Raw genomic sequence first — 24,315 nt, 5'->3', positions numbered from 1 at the left:
AATATATGCATATTCACATACAAAGCCCATAAAGTAACTTGTGTTATTCTGCTGCATTTCTCATGAAAATTTAGTTGTAATGCTTACACTTATCTCACTAAATGACTTTCTCAGAACACCTGCTAACACTGAAACCTCTCTAATTAACATATCACTACTACCATTATTATTACTTAAAAAAAATTCTTTTAAAAAATATGGTTGCCCCATGTGTTTCAAAAATGACAGTTTGCTCCAGTAAAACTAAAAGAAAAGCTGTCCCAGGTGGTTAGAAATGGGAGATGCTCAATAGGCCACTGAGGTATGCAGCAATATATTTGGATTCCTCAAGACTACACTGTGACACTTCTATATGTAGCAAAAAACTTTAGATCTATATGAGAAATATTTAAACTATAATTTTTATTTTTGAATGAAAGTCAGAATATTTAAATTTACAGTAATGAAAAAAGCAAGGTTAGTCAATCAAAATAAAGTGTTATATATATGTGACACACCAAATATAATTAGTTTCTATTAGTTTATTTATTTTCAACCCAAATGTAGTCTAATAACTATGTACACATAAATGTACACACATAGATGTATCCATGTGTACATTAAATAAAGTCTGTGCCTTTTTGCTCTAAATAACTCTTGAAACCAGAAAAAAGAAGCAGAAATATGATATGTGAGCACTTCAAGGATATCACATTTAATTATTTTATAGCAGTATAAAAATTTGGTATCTTTCAATCACTGCTACAAAGAATTCATATAAAAGCACTCTTCAAGGCAAAAATAAAAAACTGCAGACCAGACTGAACATTGTATGGTATGTATGGTTTAGTAGTCCCTTGAAGTACATGTAAAATTTAACTCTCACAAGCATTCATGAGATGTATGCAATAATATATTCATACTACCCTTTTTGGAAAACTGCATTCATATTTCTCAAAGCTGGACAATTATTTGTAGAGTTCTACAGGAAACATGACTCAGGAGATTTCTAGTCCAAGCAAGCCATTAACATTTGTAGCATTAAAGTTCAACAACCAGATAAATATGGACTGATATTTGAAAGTAAAAGGCCTACCAGAACCTGCCCTCCTATTTGGCAATACTATTAAATAACTTATTCAAAAAAGGAGTAACAATTCAAATTAATTATTTTCTGAATAAAATTTAAATGAAAGATTTAGAAATCAGATGTAACTAGAAATCAAGTATTAAATTTCTACGGCTACTGGGATTTCAATAAGCCATGAATCCCTCTTCCTTCTATCTTTCCCTTGACATAACAGAACCCAAAGCAGAAGTTGGCATCTTGCAGTGAGGAGTGGAGGGTAGGCATATCCAGAATTAAAAAAAGTAATCATAAAGGGAAGGGAAAAAATGTTTGGCTTGTCTCTGTTTGCTTGAATTGTGTTACTGTAGAAGATACAGTGGGCTGTGTCCTTCCCTCTATTCTGGACAAGCATCTTCACCAGAAATGCAGAGCTGAAAACTGAATCGTATACTGACACTGTAATAAGAAAAACTAAACCAAAAAAGCACGGCTGTAGCAGCTGAGAGCCACTACTTTTATAAATAATATTAATCAGTAAAGATCTATGTCATTGCTAATGTCAGAATTGTTCATCAGAAGCAAGGACTAAAAATAAGTAAGAAAATAGAAAATAATTTTAGATAATTTAAGAATCGTTTTGAATAAGTTGAATGTGACAAAGTGGCAGAATACCTTAGATAGTTACTTGAAAATACTTGAAGCCTACATGTGAAAAACTGATTTTTAGCGATAGCTACCACATCCTACCAAGTGCAACACAAAGACAAGAAATGCATCCATGAACTGGCCTTTACAGAGAAGGCAAATAATCCAAAAAACCCCAACCAAATGAAACCAAATGGGAAAGAAACCCCACCACTAGCAACAACAACAAAAAGAACGACAGGAATGATGCAGGTTTTGCCCACAAACAAACATCCTCCAAAGAAGTATCTAGAAAGTTTATTCCCTACATTTATAACAGTGTTACCACATGGCATCAGAGCTAACTAGCCTTGCAGAAGGCTGTTAATTGCCTTCTAGCACTGAAAAACTCAATGTTAAAGCAGATTTCATCCGAGTATATTCATTGCATTTTCTCTTTCTACAGAGGGAACAATCTCAACATCACTTCTGCTGTTCAGCAGTTTACTCCCAGAAAGCCTCCAACCTTTTTCTGTTATGACAGCTCTTCCATTTTTAGTCCCTTCTCACTGTAGGCCTCCAAACTCATAGCAACCTTAGCACGCTGTGCTGTTGAGTTGTTAACTTTACACAGAAAGAATATTTGGGAGGAGTAAAGTGGCAAAACACACCTATCAGCACTACTGTACCATGACACTGCTCCTAGCAGCATCCTGTTGAGAAGTTCAGGAAAAACAAACAAGTGCCTCCTCCTGAAGTGAACTAATGCTTGAGAAAGTATTCTTTACAAGCAGCTGTAAGATATATGAGAGTGTGAAAAGTCAGTCATCTCCAAGGAATACACACAGATGTGCTACATATTAAAAAAAAACCACAAACCCAAAATAAACGCTAAAAAAAGATAGCGGGCACCTCAATAAAAGCAGTCATGCTTCAAAGTGTCCAATAAACTTTGGAACAATTTATTGGTTTCTAGAACAAACTGTAAACTACATGCTATAAATTCTGGGTCTTCAGTATTTCTAGGACATCTTACCTGTAATTGTGCATATATGCAGAAAGTAGATCAAAATTCTACCAATAACATGGAAATTTCATTATGAGATTGGATGTGCCTAGTCAGTCAGATCAGCAAAAAAAAATAAAGCATCCCTCTCAAGTATAGAGATATCTAAATCCTTGTTGTAGGATTAAAAATTTATAAAATCTTTACGTAATTCCATGAAGGCAAAACCTTAAAAGCCACTTGGCAGCATTAAAATATATTAAAAATAATAAATTTAAAATATATTTTTAAGTAAGAATGTATTTTCTCATGTGATTTTTATACTCCTTTATATTGCAGTCCACAAAAACCTCTATATTGCAATACTTAAAACATATTTTAATTCTTGTATCTGTCTTCATCAGTGACTTGTGTAAAAAATGAAATTTTTAGTACTATTCTTGGATAGAGTACTTTATGTCTTCACAGTACTGCTAAGGGAAGTTTTACTGGTTGAGAAACACTGCAGTAACAGTTTTTATTCTAAGATAGAATGGAAGTATTTAGTTCATCTATAGATAAATTGAAATAAAGCCAGTTAAAATGAAACTATTCTTTGTAATAGCATTAATTAGAAGACATTTCATACTCAGAATAACAATAGATAATTGCAGGCTTTGATTTTGAAAGCCTTCAATCAACAGACATTAACCAGCATGAACTTACTTCTACTGTCTTATTTTTGACCTTCAGAACTTGAATGAATTGCCAAGGTTTTCTCCATAAGAAAAGGTCTGTTGCCTCCCTGTACTTTTAGGCTTCAATTATGACACATCTCCCAAAACCTTAGATAGTCATGCTACACTCTGATGAGCTCTCTGTGGTGGATTGGATAGAGATTTGTTGCTTGCCTCAATGACTTGGATGAGAACTTATTCCACCACCAATTTTTTTTTTAATTTATTTTATTTCAGTGTATTTTCAAATTTTGATGACCAAAAATAAAACCAACCAAACCCACAAAAAATAAAGACAAAACTATAACTATTAAGTATTAAACTGGGAGTTCTACATCATTATATTGGTTGTATTCGGTTGTAACCTTCCTAACCTTCCTTTCCTTCCTTTTTATTTATATATATTTAGAACTGACAAAGCATTTTGGTGCTGCAGCCAACCCTCTGTGTTCTGCACACCCTCATGCCCTTAAAGCCCTCCAAGATGTCAAATGCACTCAGCCAAGTAGTAAAATGAACATATTTGGCAATCCCCTTTTCGGTTGCTTAACAATGCTTTTGTTTTATTCTGGCCTAGATAATTGCCTCCAGATACGGACTCTCCACAGGCCGAGGCCCTGCTGCATATTGAACTTAGATGCAGCTTATTTGAGAACTTACCCACTGCTTCTTACTAAATAGCTGCTAGCATTTATGTAAATAAGAGACCAGCACAACTAGCACAAATTGGAATTTCTAGCAGTTCTGCTGTTAACTTTTAACCCTGACAAAACTACCATTGGTATCTCCTTGTTAAGCAAAGAGAGAAACAAAATAATAATTTCAACTATGACTGAGTGTGATACAAGCCAGCATTTTTGGAAAATCTGGGGAAAAAAAAAAAAGAAAAAAAGAAAAAAAAGGCAAAATAAAGAAAAGTGCCACATATCTTATGCCACAGCAGCAATGTTACCATGTCCTGAAGAAAAACAAAATCTTGTAGCATGATGGCATAATTGACTAATTGGAACTACAGGGATTTAGAAAGTGTCTCTTGTTTTAAATAAATTATGCATATATGTTAATTAATTCTGATAAAGATGGCATATTTCAATCTGAATAATTACAGTAGTTCAAAATTGACAAGTAAAAAGGAAATCTGCAAGTCACCATCATGTGAATTAAATATTTGTAACATTTTAAAAGCAATTATTAAAAAAAATTAGAGACTATACCTCAATAATGATTTAACAAACACTGCTCAGGACACATGTGGTCACTAGTATTTTAGGGCGGAGACTTTAAATAACCGTGAGTCAAAAGAGAGAGGGGTCATCAGTATTAGAACTCAATAAAAAAGCAAATACTTAAATTCTCATGTTACATTTCGGAATGAAACAAAAAAAATCAGACCACATTTCAATATCTACATCCTAGGATGGTTTTCAACAGATATTTAAAAATCATAGTTTGAATGTTATATAGGTTTACCTGGAAAAAAATTTTGAAATTGATTTACAAGTATTATCTTCCAGCAGACAAAATGTGTTTGAAAGCTTTTATACACTAACCACAGAACATATAAATCCATAGAGTTAAGCATTTCTTGTATTCATCTTGTAGCATTTTTCACAGTCGAAAAACATATACAGACGTTATAAAGGAAATGTCATTCTTAAGGAAGTATCTAGTTGACAGTTTAAAAGATTAAAATCTACAAAGTCCCATACCTTGTAATTATGACTGCCAATTGTAACATTGATTCTGTTAAACTAGTGTTACGTACTCAAATTTGTTTGCATAGCAGAAAATATCCAAAAGAATGGAAAGAATTCAAATCTTTTTTTTACTCAAACCAGAATTCCCAACTTGTGTTTCTCACACTGTGTGAAGACACAGAGAAGAAACAGCATATATACCAGCAGAAAATGCTTCTACATGATATGCTGGAAGGCAGCCTTCCTAGGAAAGGCCATTAGTCACTGCCAACTTATTTAATAGCTGATTTATTAAGACTACAGAAGTGTCCTAAACTTACACAGTATTTATGAATGAAGCTTTTGGGGCCGTCTTGAATAATAATATGTGTAACTACTGACTGATCACTGAGGAACCAATTAATGTTAAATTAGGCACAGATATTTTAGAATACAGTCTACTGATGTCTAAATTGATTAACCCATTTTGAACTTGACTGAATCGTGATACTAACTTTCCAGATTTTTATGCAAACTATATCTATTAGCTGTTCACTGAGATAATTTAGAAAATCATCCAAAGACGCCACTAAGTACCATATTAGTGTTCAATGCTAACAGCTTCAAAGACCAAGTCCTAAACCTCAAACACTGACACATTTCAGAAATGTTAAAAACCATTACCTAATTATTTTCCATCTTTATTTCTTAAAATAACCTTAATCTACATTTATAGAGATGCAAGCATGCAGAATAACAATAGCTTGTCACTTAGGCTGATTTTGTTACTTCAAGACACAGATTTTTTTAATAATGTCTATGAAATTGCTTTCAATCCAGGAGCTTTGAAAACTAAATTTACACATATAGATGTTCAGCACTTGCACTGTACATATATAAATTATTTCCTTCTACACCTTTATAAGCAAACTCAGATGCATTCATGCAAGAAACCCCAACAAAGCCCACACAATGCCCCTGCCTCCCAACCCTCAAAATCCATGAGTGACATTGGCATCCTGAATGCAAAAGATGCTATCACTTAGGGCCAGATCACTGTGCAGCAGACCTTTTCCCATATTAATTCAGTATTATAACCAAGTAGTTTTGATAGCAAATTCCTTACTATGTAATTTGTTATGTTAATAGATTATGATATACTAGATTAGGGAAAATAATTTGGTAATTAGCTGCCTTGTTTCCCAAATAGCTAGGTAATTATAAAGAGGAAAATACTATACTAGTATAATGCTCAGTTTTGCCCACAGAAAATCAAAAGGAGAGGCAACTTGGTGCTGTGTCACATACAGTTCTTTAACCAAAGGCTGTTGCTTTTGTTTCCATCACAATCATACCCAGAATGGTATGACCACTGCATATAAATTGAAGACAGAGTCCTAAAACAGCCTTTAGTCCAAGTTGCACAGTTTTTATTCCTATGTTACAAGGTAAAGGTGTCAGGTTTTTCTTCTAGAGAATGCTTTTAGATCACTTCACTGAAGTTTATAACAGATAATTAAAAATGGTAGAGAAAAACCTGTGCTGTAAAGTTCTGTCATCTAAAAGACAAGATTTTAAACTTCATTCAGTTAAAATATTACAGATTTGCAATGATGATAGGGAACTTTGTACAAATCAATAAGGAAATACGAGAAAAACAAAGTATACTTTAGAACACCTCAAAATACTATAGCAAACCGGTCCACTTTAATAAAAGAAGGCTGTAGATGTCTTCACTTAAAATACTAGTTATTATTATTAATATTATTATTAATTATTCACTTAAATGCTAGAGTTTATGCATTCTAGACACAGAGAAGATAAAGTATGGTCTTAAATGCATTTTTAAAACTAGGTCTTCAGCTATATCAAAGATTATATCCATCTTCAGTGTACTTCTCATAGGTATCAGATTAGACATAAAACTAAAGTATTCGATAAACAAATTATTTGGAATAAATCTAATAGCAATTTATAGAGTAGAAACTTGTAATAATATTTCTAATATAAATTTATAATTTCCATGTTGATGGATGCTAGAAAATAGGTGCAAAGATTCATCCATGGTTCTCCTATCAAAATTTCTTATACATCCATACCACGCTCAAAAAAAAGCCCAGTATTTAGCTGTGCTGTGTAAAGCTATTTGTTTAAAAAGCTGCCACTATAAACATAGGAAAAGTTGCATGGTGCCACAGGATCACCTCTGTCCTGTCCCAAAGAGACCCAAAGTCCATAGGTGAAACAGATACTAATGCATCACTGTCTTGGCCTTTCCTGTGGCCATAGGTATTTTCTCATTTCGGTTTTCTAATGCCTTTTGTTTCTTTTTTCATCTGTGGAAAACAACAATCAGAACCAGTGGTAGAATATTACCACTGCAGTATCTGTTATTTAGATTCAGACAGATAATTAGGACACCAAGTCCCATGTTTATCTGACAGATTTATTTAAATTACTATTTGATTTATACTTTAGAAAATATCTCTATATATAAAAAAATATTTTAATGGTTAAAAATAAAATTAAATGTCATTAACTAAATAGATCTCCACAAGGAACTATTAACTGAAAACTACAATATGCCCTTAGAAGACTGAAGTTAAACTCCTGAATTTCAGATGTAAACCTGATTAGTCCTTATTCTGGTTCCAGAAGTTGCTCTAGAAGAGATCATTCTGTTAGGAGACAGGTATTTTGAATTTCTGAATGCTTTATATTATCTTAAACAGAATAATATACTTTATTTGGAAAAACTGAAGCTTCTGATATTTAGTTCATAATAAGTCCTAAGTGTACTGATATTTTTTCTAAGTTGCATGTAACTATTGTGCTGCTCAGACTAAATCACTTACCTTATAGAAATAAATGCTTTTTGAATAGCTATTTTCCTCATGCGTTCTTGTTCAATACAGATTCTAATTGGTATGAAAGAGACAGTCTCTCCTGATGTTTATCATTTGATCAATTTTATTAATTTTCCCAGTATTGCCAAAATCCAGACCCAAATATTTCAGTAGTAAAATGACCATAAATTTCGATAGTATGTTTGTGTATGCCACCAATGAAATTACTGAAGACGACTTAGGGAAGCTTATTTATTTGCTTGTGTATACACTAATAGTTACATCATTTTGACAGCTGTTAATAGGTTGCAAGAACAATATCCCTCTTGTCCTTAAAATACTCTGGCTTACTATTTGCAGCATGCATAGTTCAGCTGAGAGAGGAAAAGAGAAAACCCACTATATGTGACAGCAGAAGGAATGTAGCTTGATAAAATATGGTAACAGAATTTGTGAAAGAAGAATTTATAGTGTAGGCTCTGCACCTGTGCTCATCTATGTTTTCTCTTGAGAAAGGCCTTCAGTATTCCCTACACACAGAATAATTTCATTCAGCTCAATAAAGTCTAAACTGAGCTATGACATAAACATGCCCATAGACTGCTGAAATGAAAGCATGGGGAAAAAAAGAACCCTTCTATAAAACAGGCATTACCCAAACTAATTTAATTAAATCTAAACTGCTTTTTTCTTCTGACTTGAATTAAACAGAACTATCTAAATCTAGGAACTATCTAAATCTAGTTTATTCTCTGCAACACATAACTATTTTCAGCATCATGGAACAGTGGTGTAAACTGTTTAAGAAAAATAGTTAACTTTAAGATACAGGTTTAGAATGAAGCAAAGAGGATTCTGAAAATACTGGGCAACTGCCAAGGCTTAATGATTTTAGATTCTGAAGAGATAATCTATAAATACATGTCTCAAACTCTCTGGTATAATTTTTACTGAAATTGTTTGGGTTTATTTAAATATGTAATTTTAATATGCAAAATTTTGATACTTCTCTAGGATTAAACTTTAATGGCTTGGGTTTTTTGAAGAATAACTTAAGCTTCCATGAATTTCAATGGGATTTATCGGCTAATCATAATTTTAAAACACAATGGCAAAATATTCCACTCTTTAATAAATTATTCAGCTTTAACAACTGAAGCCACTACTGACAGATTTCAAGTGGAAATTTCTAGTGGAAATTAAGGAGAATGATAAACACAGGAACTGGAAATCTGCCTGACTGAAAATTTAATTTTATGTCCACTGTTTAATGTGTCACATATGAATAAAGACATGGGATGGGAGAACAGCTTGTAAACAACACAAACTCCAAAAACCTTTTCCTACTCAGTGTCAACTCAGGTTTTGTGCAATTGTGTTTGTGTATAACACAATTGTGTTTGTGTTTGTGTATAATGTGTTGTCTGTCACTGCCATAAACCCACCTTTATTTTGGGGAAAAGTAAAATCTAGGGAGCACGATCATTGTAATTTCACACGTAGATAGCATAAAAATATTAGCTCCAACAAAGATGAGAAATGTAAATCTGTCATTAAGCCATGTACCTAAAGGTCTTCTTCAATGAAGTCTTTCAATGTTTATTCAATAAATCATAAAGAATTGGAAGATACACAGTACAACTAAACCCTGATTGATTTATAATATCAACTTTCAATTGTTAAATAAGTTTGTTATTGAATACATCATCACCTATAAATAAAAATGCAGCAGTTTTCTATTTCTTGTGCCTTAAAAATAAATGTCTTTTTTGCGTTTTTATTGCATGGATTTATTCAGTTGGCACTTAGTAGGAAATCTCTGAAATTTATTTTTGCTGGTATCCACACGTGTTCAAGTGAATAGTTTGAATTTTCATTTTTCTTTTGTATTTTGAAGTCTTGCACAAACAATTAATCCTCACAACATCCCTGTGAGGTAGGTACTTACACTGTATTAAAAAAAAAAAAAAAAAAAAAAAAGACTCAAGAGAAATTCACATTGTTTTACTGAGTCAGCAGAGCCAGAACAGTAACAAGGCAGTTGTACTTCTCACTTTGATATGAGCCATGAAAATATACTGCCTCTCACATATTCCGTTAGCTTTTATTTTATATAAATATCAGCTTGATCATTATCAAAAGAGCAAGATATTTTTCATGAGAAATGAGGACACAGTAATTATCCTCTACACATGCAAATTTCACTGAATAATGACCTCATTCCCCAAATAAACACTAACAAGTAGTTTTCTTGCATGAAATATTTGAGAATATTTTAAAATTTAACCAATACAAGGATATACTACATAAATAATTTAATAATAAAAATACATCTAATGTTTACATGGCTTTAAAAGTCAATGACTGTATCTCTTTGACCAATTCAAAAGCACATGGGCTGATGCATATTCCTCGCCTATTTCAAAGAAAAATATGCTAATAAATTTTTGGGGGGGATTTCAGTAAGGCTTTTGATGCTGTGTCTCACAATATCTTGCTGGACAAAATGCCCAGCATACAACTAGAGAAAGCTATAATGTGTTGGGTGGGCATTTGGCCAGACGGTGATAGTAAATGGGGCCTGTCACTAGTGGGGTTCCCTGGGGTTCCCCAGGGTTCCTTTTTAGGCCAGTTCGTTTTAATATTTTCATAAACAACCTGGACTCAGGACTAGCAGGTGTCTCAAGTAAATTTGCAGATAACACCAAATTGGGAAGAGCTGTTGACTCCACGGAGGGTGGAGAAGCCTTTACAGAGAGACCTGGACAGATTAGAGAGCTGGGAAATCACCAACAGTGAAGATTAAGAAGGGCAAATGCCAAATCTGCACCTGGGAAGGGTTAACCCTGTCTACACATACAGACCAGGGGATCAGATGCTGTAGGCCAGCCATGCTGAGAGGGATCTGGAGATCTTGGTCAACAGCAAGTTAAACCGGAGACAGCTGTGTGCCCAGGCTGCCAGGAGGGCCAACCATATCCTGGGGTGCATCAAGCATGGCATTGCCAGTCAGCTTAGGGAAAGGATGTCCTTACGCTGTGCTGGTGCAGTGTCACCTCAAGTGCTGTGTGCAGTTTTTGGATGCCACATTAGAAGAGGGGCATAAAAATATTGGAGAGTGTTCAGAGGAGGGCAAAAAGGATGGTGAAGGGTCTGGAGGGGAAGTCTTATGAGGAGAGGCTGAAGTCTCTAGGTTCGTTCAGCCTGGAGAAGAGGAGGTTGAGGGGAGACCTATTCGCAGCCTATGGCTTCCTGAAGAGGGAGAGCGAAGGGGTAGGCACTGATCTCCTCTTTTTGGTCACCAGCAATAGAATGGCATGAAGCTGTGAGGGGGAAGGTTTAGACTGGATATTAGGAAGAGACCTACTGAGAGGGTAGTCACGTATTGGAACAGGCTCCCCAGGGAAGTGGTCACAGCACTGAGCTTGGCTGAGTTCAAGAAGCATCTGGACAATGCCCTCCATCACATGCTCTGACTTCTCTGGCTCTGTGTGGAGCCAGGAGTTGGACTTGACGATCCTTATGGGTTCCTCCCAACTCAGGTTATTCTATGATTCTATGATTTTATTGATTTGCTAATAGAAATTCATAATAGATATATTTATCCTATGTGATGGTAGGTGGTGTGACATTAAAAGCACATTTACAGTAGACTTTTTTATATAAATTACATGCACATTCTTATTTCTTACTTGCTTATCAAAGAAACAAATATATTCATTATAGAAAAGAGACTCATTTACAAGACAAAGTGAAGCCTGCTCTAGCTCCATGCCAATATAAACGATTTGCAACTGATTACATCCATCAAGTTTAATATAAACCATAGTAATTTGAAGAGAGTAATCAGATGGAACAAGATTTAATAACATACAAACCAAAGTTAATGTATCTCTGATTGCTTCCATTAACTGTGTAGCTATCCCAATTATTATTTTATATATACATTATGTAAATTAATAGTAAAAAAGCTAAAGATATACAATAAACTGAGTACATTAAATAAAGGACTGTATTGACCCAAAGATTATACATTATTGATGATGTTTAGAACTTTTTTTAAAACATATTTGAGCATATATAAATTAAAAATAACACTTTGTGTATTTAAATTTTAATTGCTCTGTCAGTATGTCCCCTCTGCAATCTAGGTGCATTTAAAAATAAGTAAATAAAATTATATTTTGTTGAAACAGCCCTTTATCACTAGTACTATTAAATTTACAGAAGAACACATAATGCAATAATTTCTTGAGATCAAATCTTATCTTTCTTCATTAAAAAAAATCAAAAGCCCAGAAGACAATGAGCAGAGTAGTAGGAATGGGAAGGAAAATCTGCTATGTAAGTGCAAAAGCAATCTCTGGTAACCTTCTAAATGCGTAACACCCAATGCGTATTTTGATCATAAATCGGGAATAGTGACAGTTTATTTCCCTTTTATGTATCCAGTTATTGCAGCATGTATAAACCAGTAAGAATAATTGTATTTTATATACAAACAAACAATTCAACAGAACATACTAAGTTGGTTCATAAAATTATGCTTTCATCCTGACAAATTTAAAAGTACACTTTCTTTCAAAATCTTGTTTGAGAATTCAAGCATTTGAAAAAGAGGCCATGTATGGATAATGCCATAAGATTTTTTTTTATCTCATCCTAAATTGAGTATTACACATTATGGACAAATTAAAAAAACAATTAAAATTGGCATGAGATGGGTAGTTTGAAAAAGACAGTTTTTCTGTTTTACACGTTCTGTGAACAAAATAGATGCATGGCAAACTGACATTTTTAAACTGGTAAATGTTATGGAAAAATAATGAGGCAACAAAAATAAACATGAATTTTTCATTGCTGAGTTTTTTTTGTAATTGGCTGATTTAACTTAAGGGCAATTTTAAGACCGAAGCAGAGAACTGTTGTATTGGAATATAAAAATTCTCCCACTTGCAGAGAATAGGGTTTTTCTTATTAATAGCTGTAGAGTTGACACTGACCCTGAAGCTCTCATTGTTAGTAGGATGCTGTTAGTAGTAGCAGTTGCAAACATATGGGTTTGCCAGTAACAACTCACAATTTGTGCATAGTTGAGTCTTCGAAACTGAGCAAATTTGCTCTCAAAATCTTGCCAGCGCTTGCTGAGCTGTATCATGGTTGGCTCCACTGCTTTTGCAGCCCCATCCTTAGACAAGCGTTCAGCCTGCCTGTGCACCGCATTCAGATCTTCCTTCTTCTTCTCCAATTCTCCACCAATCTCCTAGTGAGCAAAACCAATACAGGGCCCAGGATAGTTAGCTAACTAGATCATTCAACTGAAAATTAGAAAAATACTTCTGTCAGAAATTCCATTTTCATTTTATTGTTACAATTAAAATTTACAGCTATTCCACGTCTTATTTTACATTTAAACAAAACAAAAATAACTGAAATTAAAGAACCTTCTTGGAGATTGGCTGTATTGATACTAACAGCTAGTACACACTGAAACTAGTTAGCAAAGGCCAACAGTTTCCAATTCCAGATTCTTGCTAGTACACTATGATGGGCAATTGGAGAAATTATTTTCTCAATAAGGGTCAGCATGTTCAGGACAAATAATGTTTGGACAGCTTACAAATATATTATTTGACTCCTTAATATGTTACTTAACTCCTGCTTTACTCTGTGGGAAACTCAACAGAGAATGAAGCAAAGAAAGACGATGCAAAACAAACTAGGAAAACCTTTGACAGTATGTAAATAAATCTATAGAGTTTGACAGTGACATATGAATATGTTCTGATGAAAATGAATGTGCTAACATGAGATAGAGGTCATCCATATATCGGTAAGTCATTTGTTCATCTGGAACAAAGATACATAAAATCAATTACAATTTTTTACTAGAAAACATTTGATGCTTCTAAATACATTGCACACTTTCCATATTATTGACAAAAATATTTAGTGTGTTTCAAATTATTTATATAACATTCTGTATAACAAACAAATACAAGGTATAGTACAACAAAGAAATGTCAGTTTAAACACAGCTAATTAGAGTTTGTTTTACTCTAAGTAGAACGAACTGAACTGCTAAGTTTCTATATCTGTTGGAGTATATGTTGCATTTTCTGTCTTAAATTTATAAAGTATCACTCAAAAAGATCTACCATTGTCATCCCAAAACAACATTACCTTTAGCTTCTGCTCATCTTTGTGGTCTGGTAGACTGGCTAACTTTTTCTCAATGTCATCCAGCCATGTCATTAGGTCATCAGCCTGCCTCTTGTACTGATACCATTGATGAGAAATCTCTAATGCCTTTTTTCTTCTTTGAGATCTCAAGTCCTGTTCACAGTGCAGACATTATTAGGATATGAATTAAAGGCTTATAAAATATGAATTGGCATGTGCGCACATTGAAGGGAAAAGAAAAAAAGTGTTCAAGGACACTTTTTGAAAAATAGTGATGCTTAAATCAAGCATGTAAGTGCCTCAACAAAACCCCTTTTCCTCAGTTTAACAGGATATAAGTAATTGAACGCAGCATATTTTTGATCAGGTTATTTCTTTTAAGGGAAGTTATCTAATTCAGGGCTGTTAACACGTTGAATAAACCACCGATAGTCACCAATATTTAGGCAAGTTAAGACTCTTACATAAATAACAGTATTTTATATAACAAATTTCCGCTCAGAATACTTACTGGACAGATGGATAGACAGCCTACTTAGTACTTAGCCATAAGTGGACTTCCTGTATTTTGTGGTCTCCTGTGAAATTCTACCCTGCATGCAAACTCTAGCTATTCAAAAGAAAATCATTTCAATGCAGAAATGCATGCAAAGACAGGTTTCCTTTTTCTAAATTAAATACCATGTACATAACAAACATTTTGTGTTTATGACTCAGCTTTACAAAAATATTAAAACTTTTCTTTAACAGGAAGGTTAAGGGTTTGCATTTGCTTTAACTTCTTAGCTCTGCTCATACAGAGCTTAGAAAATATTCTCATTACTATATAAATTCTTACAAAGAAGTAAATTAATAAAATTACTGGTACATTTTTTATAGAAAGGTTGAATGCCTTAGCCTAAAGTAAAATGAATCACTCTATTCCATAAGAACAGCCAGTAAGGATGTTGTCAATAGTGTACTTCTAGAAACACTTTTCTTGTTTTTCCTCCACAAAATTTATAAATTACTTCCATTTAACTTCGAGCACTTAAAGACACACCTAATAGATTTCAAGTGCCTTCCAAATGTGGAGAAAATAATGGTATATTTCATTTATTCTTTTACTGAATTCAAACATATTTGCAAAAATGTAAAAAGTAGAATTAAATCCACAGGAAAGGAAAGATGCTACTTAAAATGTAATAATAAAATGAAATGCCATGTTCCCCAAGCAAAGAACAACTGAATAAAAATGTTCAAAAGAAAGAAAAGTTCTGCCAATAAGATGAAAAATTATTCTATAGTAGCCACAGCCTATGGCTCCAGGTAGGCAACCAAGGTAACTTTACAAATTAAGATTCGTTCATTCCTGCCTCACTTTTATTTTTCCCTGGAAATACAACATTGCCAATTACAGCTCTTAGATTGTCCAAATAGGTCTCACTGTGGATTTTTCTGGGAACTGTATCATACAGGTATGCCTCCAGGGGTGTGGTAACATAGAATTTTGATATCTGACTATGATTTTCAGCCTTTTAGCTGCTAGATCTATTGGTACTACCACCAACCCTATTCTGAAGATGCTGGAACCACTTTTCCCCAATCAAGAACATAGTATGCAATTCTTTAACTGAAGGATAAAACTTATTCATTGCCAGAAAGATGCTATACATCTGAAAAAATAAGGTTGCAAGAACTAGTTCTAAGGTCTTGAATGCTGTGAAGAAACATGAAACACACATAATGTGCTAAAGAAGGAATTATTATAAAATAAATCATTGTTGTCCAACTGGCAATTACACAGATTTAACACTCAGGTAAAAACAGTACTTGTTAACCTGGATATTTAAAATGTCTTTTGCAAGTCATTTAGAGATGTAACAAGATATGTTTATAGCCAAACGGTTTTAAATAGTAACGAAGATTCTCTTAACAGAACAATGCCCTGAAATGAAGAAAAAAATGGGTTTAGTAGGATGTGCTTATAAATGTAGCTCCTATACCTTGAGAGCATTATGTTTAGTCTGCAACAGCTGTTGCTTTATCTTTATTTCCTCCCGTTTTCTCTCATCTGTGATTCTCTTTTGAAGCGTGTCACCCCTTTGCAGCAATTCTTTCACTGTGCTCTCATCCTCTTCACTCTAATTTAAAAAAAAAAAAAACAACAACAAATATAATGGGCATTTAAATCAAATTTTTACTTAAGTAATAAGTAATAGGAGATACAAACATACAAAACCACACTTCCTCTGCTATGGTAATCATCTAACGGCTACTTGTAGTTCAATGCTGAAGACTGCACTTGAAAACCTACAGATGTTTGATATTAAAATTTATGTAGCATCCAGGATAACAGGATGAAAACATTAGAGGCAAAAAGGCAAAAATATTTAAAAAATATTTTTTAAAAAAGAACAGAGATACCTAAAATATTCTAAATCACTGGCACTAGTCACTGAAATCGCCAGAATGCTGGGGGGTGCGGAGGAGGGTGTAAGTCATGACCATTATATGTATCATTACAATGCAGAGCGGGTATTCTGGCAGGGAAAATGATACTTCTAAGTACTTTTTACATAGGAATTGAGTCTTTGCTACAGCTTCTGGTAGAGCATCCCTTGAACCACACTAAACATTTTATGTTAAGAAAGAGCACAAAATATGCTCAAGTACTGGAAAATGTCCCATTAAACTTGATTCACTTAGAAATTACCACTGCAGTATATTTGGCCTTAAATTTTACCTTTCCTGCATTTAAAAAAAAAAAAAAAATAGCTCCTCTAAAGATTCCTTTCAGCATTCATATAAAATAGTTATCGTTGAAGAATTAAAAGGAAAAGATATTGACTCTTTATACTGCTTGGAAAGAAATATATATTTGATTTTTTTGAGGACTCATGAAGAGAAGGTTTTAAAGATGAATGCGTGTTATTGCCCAGCCCAGAAATGACATTTCTCTGAAAATCACTGACGAAAACACACCACAGCGGCACAATAACAAAGCACTGCAGTATTTTACTCTTTTTTTCTTCTTTTGTCTTTTTTTTCCCCCTAATACACATAAACAGTTTTACCACTTGCAAAGAGCAAACATGAGTAATAAAGCTTACTGCAGCCACGAAACCAATTTACAATAAATGGTATAATCGGATTGGTTAAGAACTAGTTGGCAAGTGGCACTTCTTCCAATGATCATTGCCTAGCATTTGTTTTTAGTGAATGTCTTCTTTTATTATATTGCCCATTTAGATACATCATTCTGAGTGTTCTTGGTCTTTACACTGCTACAGAGAATTTAATAATCTTTACTTATTCTGTTATATTTCTGGCACTAGTATAGGACCTGTAGATTATATTCCAGTTTTGCTTATATGTTTTTCTTATAAACTAACAATTGCCTTACAACTAAAACTCTTAGTTAATGCTAACTTGGGACTCTTGGTTTTTATAATATATTAGTAAAGTAAAATTTTGTTCAAGTCATAGCTAAAGATCTTGATACAAATATGGACGTTTCTAATTTCCATTCAGGTTTTTGTCATCTTCCTGCCTACTTCACTCAGACTTCCATTTCAACCAAATTACCATATCTTTATTGAAGTCCTCCTCTTTGAGATTCACCCCCTGTTGAATTTCAACCTCCAGTGGTTCAAGCATTTTTTGTATATCGAAGTCAAATTGCTCCAATTCCTTCAAAGGAATGAAGGGCTAAAATGGGAGAAATGCAAAGATTACTTATTTACCTCATATACTTACCACTTTTATTAGAAAAACAAATGAAGAGAGACATCTGTTCTAGTCCTTATTGCTAAAACAATGCTAGACTTTCCATCATATAGAAAAATATCTACACAGTACAACTCAAAGTACCCAATGATGCAAGTAAAGATAAGTATTTAACAACACTGTAGAATTTTCATATAATAAAACATAAGAACTCTATGGTGAATTATTTTTTTAAAAGAAATATTATATTTTCACATTCGTGTATAAGAACAGGTTCAAATAAACAGTTGACACTACTTGAATAAAACTGGGTTGTCAGAAATTGCTCGTAACAGCAACAAGCAATACATTCAGATAAAAACCCACCTACTACTACTGGCTGAGAAAAAAAAAGATGCTAATTTGTTTCAGTTATTTGAAATCACTGCTCTCTCACAAAGAATAGCAAAAATGAATGGTGAATTATACAAAACAAAATGCAGATAATTTTTATGTAAGGTATTCCTTTAACAACATTTTGTACATATTTTGAGAAATCAGCAAAACTTCACTAAAAAGGGCTTTTGGTTTTGTTTGGGTTTTTTTTTGAGTTTGGTTTTTTTTTTGTTTGTTTTTAAAAGAAATTAAAAAACATCCTCAAGAAAAATACAGAACTAAAAAATCCTCAACCGAACAAAACACAATACAATTACATTGCATTTAGCTTAGTATTCATCTTTAACTGGTAAAACAAGTGCCACACATTTAACCATATATCTCCCTTTATGTACCTGATAATTGACTACCTTTGGATAGTTTAATGTGCAATATGCAATATATTTATTAAATGCTTTCCAAAGGATGAACAGAAAAAAAGGCTTTTTTCTTCAAAGATTTATATGCATGAAAAAGCAAAAAAAAAAAAAAAATCCTGATGATTCCTGCATTAAATGTGGATTTAGAGGTAATTAATGTTTTATGATGTTATAGGAACTCTTGGACATACAATTGTCTTCTTGCTAAAAACTTAAGCATGTAATATTCTAATCAGTTCTCTTTTACTCTTTCCTCCAAAAAATTGGTAGTTATTGCAAAGCAAGTTTGCAATGAAGATGGTAACAAAGCAAATCAGTCAAAACCACAAGAGACTGGACATCAACAGTCATCTATTCACAGCTGTTCGACAAATGAGCTGGGACAATTAGGATAAAATGCCTTAATTGTATCTGACTGATTAATTTAATGACAAAGATTTTGTTCACCTAAAAACATTAATGGAAATGTAATAATGTATGATATTTATAGAGAATAACACCGTGTTCACAAATTTTCATCAAGCTCACAGTTACACTTAGCAAGTACTTTAACTAAGGTATAACAAATCACACAGTAATTTCTTCACAAATGCTCTGAAGGATGTATTTAAAATTACCTAAATCTCACTAAAAGACAAATCGACTAATAAAATTGAAATATAAAATTACTAATCTCAAAAAAAATGCTGAAAACAATAAAAAAGGAAAATAGAAATAAAATACTAAATGAAATTCCAATAATTGAATGAGGTTCAAAGATCACTTGAAAATGTTACACCTCATTTTATTACACGGTGATTTTTTTTAAATTCAGTACACAAAAATTATGTGTTACCATTTACTTACTTCACACATAATTTCTTACACGCTTTACTTTTGTACTGACAACTGCTAGCATTTGAAAAAGTATAGCTTATTTGAAAACAGTTGAGAATTTTTGAAAAGTAGATTTTGAGCTTACTATCCTTCTGAACTGATTCTATTTTTCACCAAGGGAATCATTTTACCTAATAATGGATAAATAACAAACCAAACCAAAAGAGCAAGGAAGCATCATATCACCCTGTAAGAAAAATAAGTGTTCAGCCCATGAATCTGGAATCATGACTAAGGAAAGTGCAGTTACCTATATTATACAGGTGGAAAAAAATGAGGCACCCAGCAATTTACTCCTTTATCCGAATACATACAACAAGTCAGTAGAACCGGCAAGAATTCAGACAAGCTTTTGGCTATCTTACGCAATACATGCTAGTGTAGATAGCCTTTGTGAATCCTACCCCTGTTTTCCATTCCCCAAAGTCAAAGAAAAGGTTCCCTAAACTCAAATTGAACATTAAAATTATGTGCTATATTAATTCTTTTCATTTTGCTTGGTACATAGTGTATAAAGGTTAGTGATGTGCTGCCATTCTCATCTCACCTGTATGATCATAAATGGGAGAACACCTGAGAGTTACCAGGTGTACGACCTTTGTAAGCTGTGACAGAAGACTTAATAAATATCTTCTTGCCCTCTCTGAGGGCCCACAACACCCAATGCCCATAGGTAACCTGTGATAAACCACCTATGGTCAATCCCATTGTTCCCTAATAAAAGCAGTAATTTCATACACCTTTATCAAATGCTGCAACAGCCCTGCGTGGTGACAGCATTGTAGAAGTGCGAGGTAAAACTGACAAGGAAATCCAGACTGCAGATAGCAGATGTTCTGAATAAAAGTGTCACACAACACAGTTGTTTGTTTTTGTGCCAAAATGTTCTCTGTCTACAGTCTGCCTGTCTGTAAGAAATGAGGAGCACCACAATGGAACAGCTAAAGGACTACTGATGCCCAGTAGGAAAAAAGAAAGATGACTTTTATTCACAGGACATATTATTTCCTGTTCCAGAACTGAAACCTAAACAAGCTCAAATATCCACAAAGAACATGCTGGTTACACAGGGTATTGAGCCCTACATAAATCCTACACAACTCATGAAAACCATGTCTCTGCTTACGCTTCTTGCAAAGATTATTTCCTGCTCTACCACGGATCCTCTGTGCATTTGTTTCCAGTGCTATTGCACTAGCCAGCAAAAAGAGCTGAGATCAGGATCCATGGATTCCCGTTACCCTCCATTCCAACCCGCGTGGCTGCCTGCTTTACTCTGCCAAATAGCTCTCTGCAGTAAAGGCAGCAAACACAGTGGAGAAAGGAGATGGCTTATGTCTTCCCTCATTCCAATTCAGAAGTCACTACTAAAAATTACTTAATCTATATTCAATTCAGATTCAGTTGTCTAACTGGTTGTACAGATGAGTAGCTGAAATATTATTGATACAATGCCTCTGTGTGTACACGTGTGTATGTATCTCAAACCCCGGTGAGCCACAGCCTCATGGGAAAACACCAGGTGCATTTAATGAAAAATTAGCCAAAAAAAAGCCAATCTTTGTGGAAAAGGAAAAGGAAAAGGAAAAGGAAAGGGAAGGGAAAGGGAAAGGGAAAGGGAAAGGGAAAGGGAAAGGGAAAGGGAAAGGGAAAGGGAAAGGGAAAGGGAAAGGGAAAGGGAAAGGGAAAGGGAAAGGGAAAGGGAAAGGGAAAGGGAAAGGGAAAGGGAAAGGGAAAGGGAAAGGGAAAGGGAAAGGGAAAGGGAAAGGGAAAGGGAAAGGGAAAGGGAAAGGGAAAGGGAAAGGGAAAGGGAAAGGGAAAGGGAAAGGGAAAGGGAAAGGGAAGGGAAGGGAAGGGAAGGGAAGGGAAGGGAAGGGAAGGGAAGGGAAGGGAAGGGAAGGGAAGGGAAGGGAAAGGAAAGGAAAGGAAAGGAAAGGAAAGGAAAGGAAAGGAAAGGAAAGGAAAGGAAAGGAAAGGAAAGGAAAGGAAAGGAAAGGAAAGGAAAGGAAAGGAAAGGAAAGGAAAGGAAAGGAAAGGAAAGGAAAGGAAAGGAAAGGAAAGGAAAGGAAAGGAAAGGAAAGGAAAGGAAAGGAAAGGAAAGGAAAGGAAAGGAAAGGAAAGGAAAGGAAAGGAAAGGAAAGGGAAAGGAAAGGAAAGGTCTACTTGTATTTTGAGAAGATTAAGGTCCTCACTGATTCCTAGATGTTGCTTATTCTTTAGAAGTTAATGCAGTAATTGTTACATTCATATAAAGTCAGTGAATAGTTTTAATTGTGAAACAGTGAAGATAAGACCTATAATACAAAATGCCCAAATATTCACAGTTAAAAAGGAAAAAAAAAAACCAACCAAATTTCTTATGATCTACATTTTTTTTTTTTGAAAGGTTCTTCTTCAGAGAAACTGCAACCCGAACTGCAACCCGCTATGTAATTGTGATTGTGCACCTTATATAAGTACCATTTTGTGCGCATCTCCACGTGGAAACAAGTGCTCCTACCTTTCCACTCTTAATTCTTTGTGATATAGCTGCAAATCGCTGGTTGAGCTCTGACAGTTTAGGCTCTATTACTTTCCTGCAGTGATCTCCACGGTTTGTCATCAAGTCTACTGCCTGGTCACGCACAGAGTCCACCTTTGGATGCATATCATTCAGCTCAGCCTTTAAGCGCTACAGTCCGTGAGCAAGAGACAGGGCTTGAAGTTAGTAATAAATGCAAAGAGAGAGAAAGAGAGAGAGAGAGAGAGTGTGCAAAGGAATAGGGAGCAAAACCACAAAGAAAATTCAGATAATTACACATGAGTGTGTAAATCCAGAGGAAATACATCGGATAACACTCCAACTCATATCCCTCAGATTTATAGCAGGAATGTATCTACATGTCTGTTTTAATATGTCTTAGATGAAATTAACAGTAAATATTATTTCTAGGCAGGGTCTTATCTGCAACAATATAATTCTCAGTATATTTCAGCATATGCTAAATTATTTTATGTTCCTAAAGCTAAGAAGAGCTGTTAATTCATGTATCAGGGAACTGGATGTATAGTTACTGCTTTCATGCCCATAGTTGAGGCAGGGAAAAATGACCAGATGAAGACCAGTGGGAAATTTTTTCTATAAATCTATCACAAATTATGAAAATCTGAAGGCAAATAACTTCTTTGTCTGCAACAGTAATCCTAACAGTAGATCCCAGTATGAGCAGAGGCCAAAAAAAATAGCCAAGATTCAGGAACCATAAAGTCAGTTGGACATTAAGATTTGTGAAATGAGTTTGTGCAATATAAATATATATACACACACACACATGTTCATGGCAAATATAATTGTACTTTGTACTTGAAGGTGGTAAGATTGTTCATTCAACTACAGTCCCGCTAAGATCAATGAAGCACTGATAAATGCTCTGCCTTGGAATTTGTAAAAATTTGCTTTAGTAAGTGGTATCCTTGTGTTAGTGTCAGCAATATAATTCTGATTTTGATCTACAAACTCTTCATCAGATAGTATGTTCTGGCCATTATGTTGAATACAGGTAAAACTTCACACCAATTTCAGAAGAAAAATAATAATTCCTATAAACAATAATTTAAAGTATTTTAAATGAGATACTTTAAAATGCTTATCTATCTTGCAAATTCATTTTTCATCAGTTGGTCAAATGATGCAGTGGACCAAATAAAACATTCTGATCTATACATTAACCCTTTATTACACAGCTAGTTCACCATATAATATTCTTGTTTGCAGTGTTGGCCTGCTGCCGATGCAAACAGTGCTTATAGAATTAAGACAGTCACATCACAGAGACATCAAATGCAGATACCACAGATATCAGAAAAGTATCACAGAAATACAGAAAAACAATGAAAAGTGAAAAACACAGGGAAAAAGAAAGGATTTTGTTCAACCAGATATGTTTAAGGAGTATTTTCCAGCAAAGACAGGTTTAATAAGCTGCTGTTCTACTCACCAGGAATTTCCCAGGACTTACAACAACATATCTGGTTTTATTTCTGCCAGGATTTAACTTTTGTAATGCAACGTAAATTTATTAAGTAATCTACAAGCTGCCATAGGGTAGTTTTAACACAAAAAAGCATGTTAATTGATTTGTGATACCTTTCAAAATATGTTAATTTTGACACAGTCCATTTCAGAATAAAATCAATGATTTCCAGATGATGACATTTTTTTACCTTAAGAATTTCCTCTTTTTGCTGGGGTTTTTGTTTATCAGATTCATCCAACAGTATTTCAGCACGATACATCCAAGTTGTGACATTAGCTACATTCTGATCAAAAGCGTCCATATGCTTTTGATATTCCTGTATGTGGAAAAGGTAAATACTGCATACAAAAAAAGTAATCAAAACTGAAATAATACCTGTAGTTATGCCAACTGCGGCAAACATGCATACGTTATGAAATTAGTTTATTTTACATAGCAACTGCTTGTTTTCTGAAGGATAGAATCTGTTGTTTGTTTGCTTTCACTTTGTATTTTGCATTTCTTCAAAAAGATATTCTAGGGGAGAGACAGTAGCTTCCAAAGTGACAGGCAGGAGGGGAGTGATAAAGTCACAGCAAGATGTAGGTGACTGCAGCTCAGCCAGACTGCTGGGAGGGACAGGAAGCTGACAAGCAGACATACCGAAGATGGAAAGGAGTTTCCCAAGAACCAGGTCCAGAACTCGTTTAGGAAAGGCACTGAGCTGACTGAAGCTTGAAGGGTAACAAGGGTGCACTTACACACTTTTGTTCAAGAATGGGTGCTTTGCACAAAAACATCTTTTTTTACATTTCATCTTCCTTCTCTCCCTTGAGACTCTGC

The 24,315-nt window shown here is 34.2% G+C and overlaps 1 protein-coding gene across 4 annotated transcripts in view; it reads right to left on the bottom strand.

The window, feature by feature from the left end:
• Positions 1–24,315, bottom strand: part of DMD (dystrophin) — a gene marked incomplete at its 5' end in the record, with an annotated part of 1,290,802 nt that overhangs the window by 649,338 nt on the left and 617,149 nt on the right. For all 4 annotated transcript variants that reach the window (XM_084279200.1, XM_084279202.1, XM_084279199.1 and 1 more), the window contains 6 exons: positions 12,997–13,179; positions 14,100–14,252; positions 16,085–16,222; positions 17,667–17,789; positions 21,978–22,148; positions 23,681–23,809. In XM_084279200.1, coding sequence (XP_084135326.1) covers positions 12,997–13,179; positions 14,100–14,252; positions 16,085–16,222; positions 17,667–17,789; positions 21,978–22,148; positions 23,681–23,809 — 897 coding nt within the window. The remainder of the gene's footprint in view (positions 1–12,996; positions 13,180–14,099; positions 14,253–16,084; positions 16,223–17,666; positions 17,790–21,977; positions 22,149–23,680; positions 23,810–24,315) is intronic.

The sequence above is a fragment of the Gallinula chloropus genome, assembly GCF_964237585.1.
Source record: "Gallinula chloropus genome assembly, chromosome: 1".
NCBI lineage: Eukaryota > Metazoa > Chordata > Aves > Gruiformes > Rallidae > Gallinula > Gallinula chloropus.
Note: the sequence above shows the minus strand (reverse complement) of the source record. Positions and strands in the feature narration are given on the sequence as shown.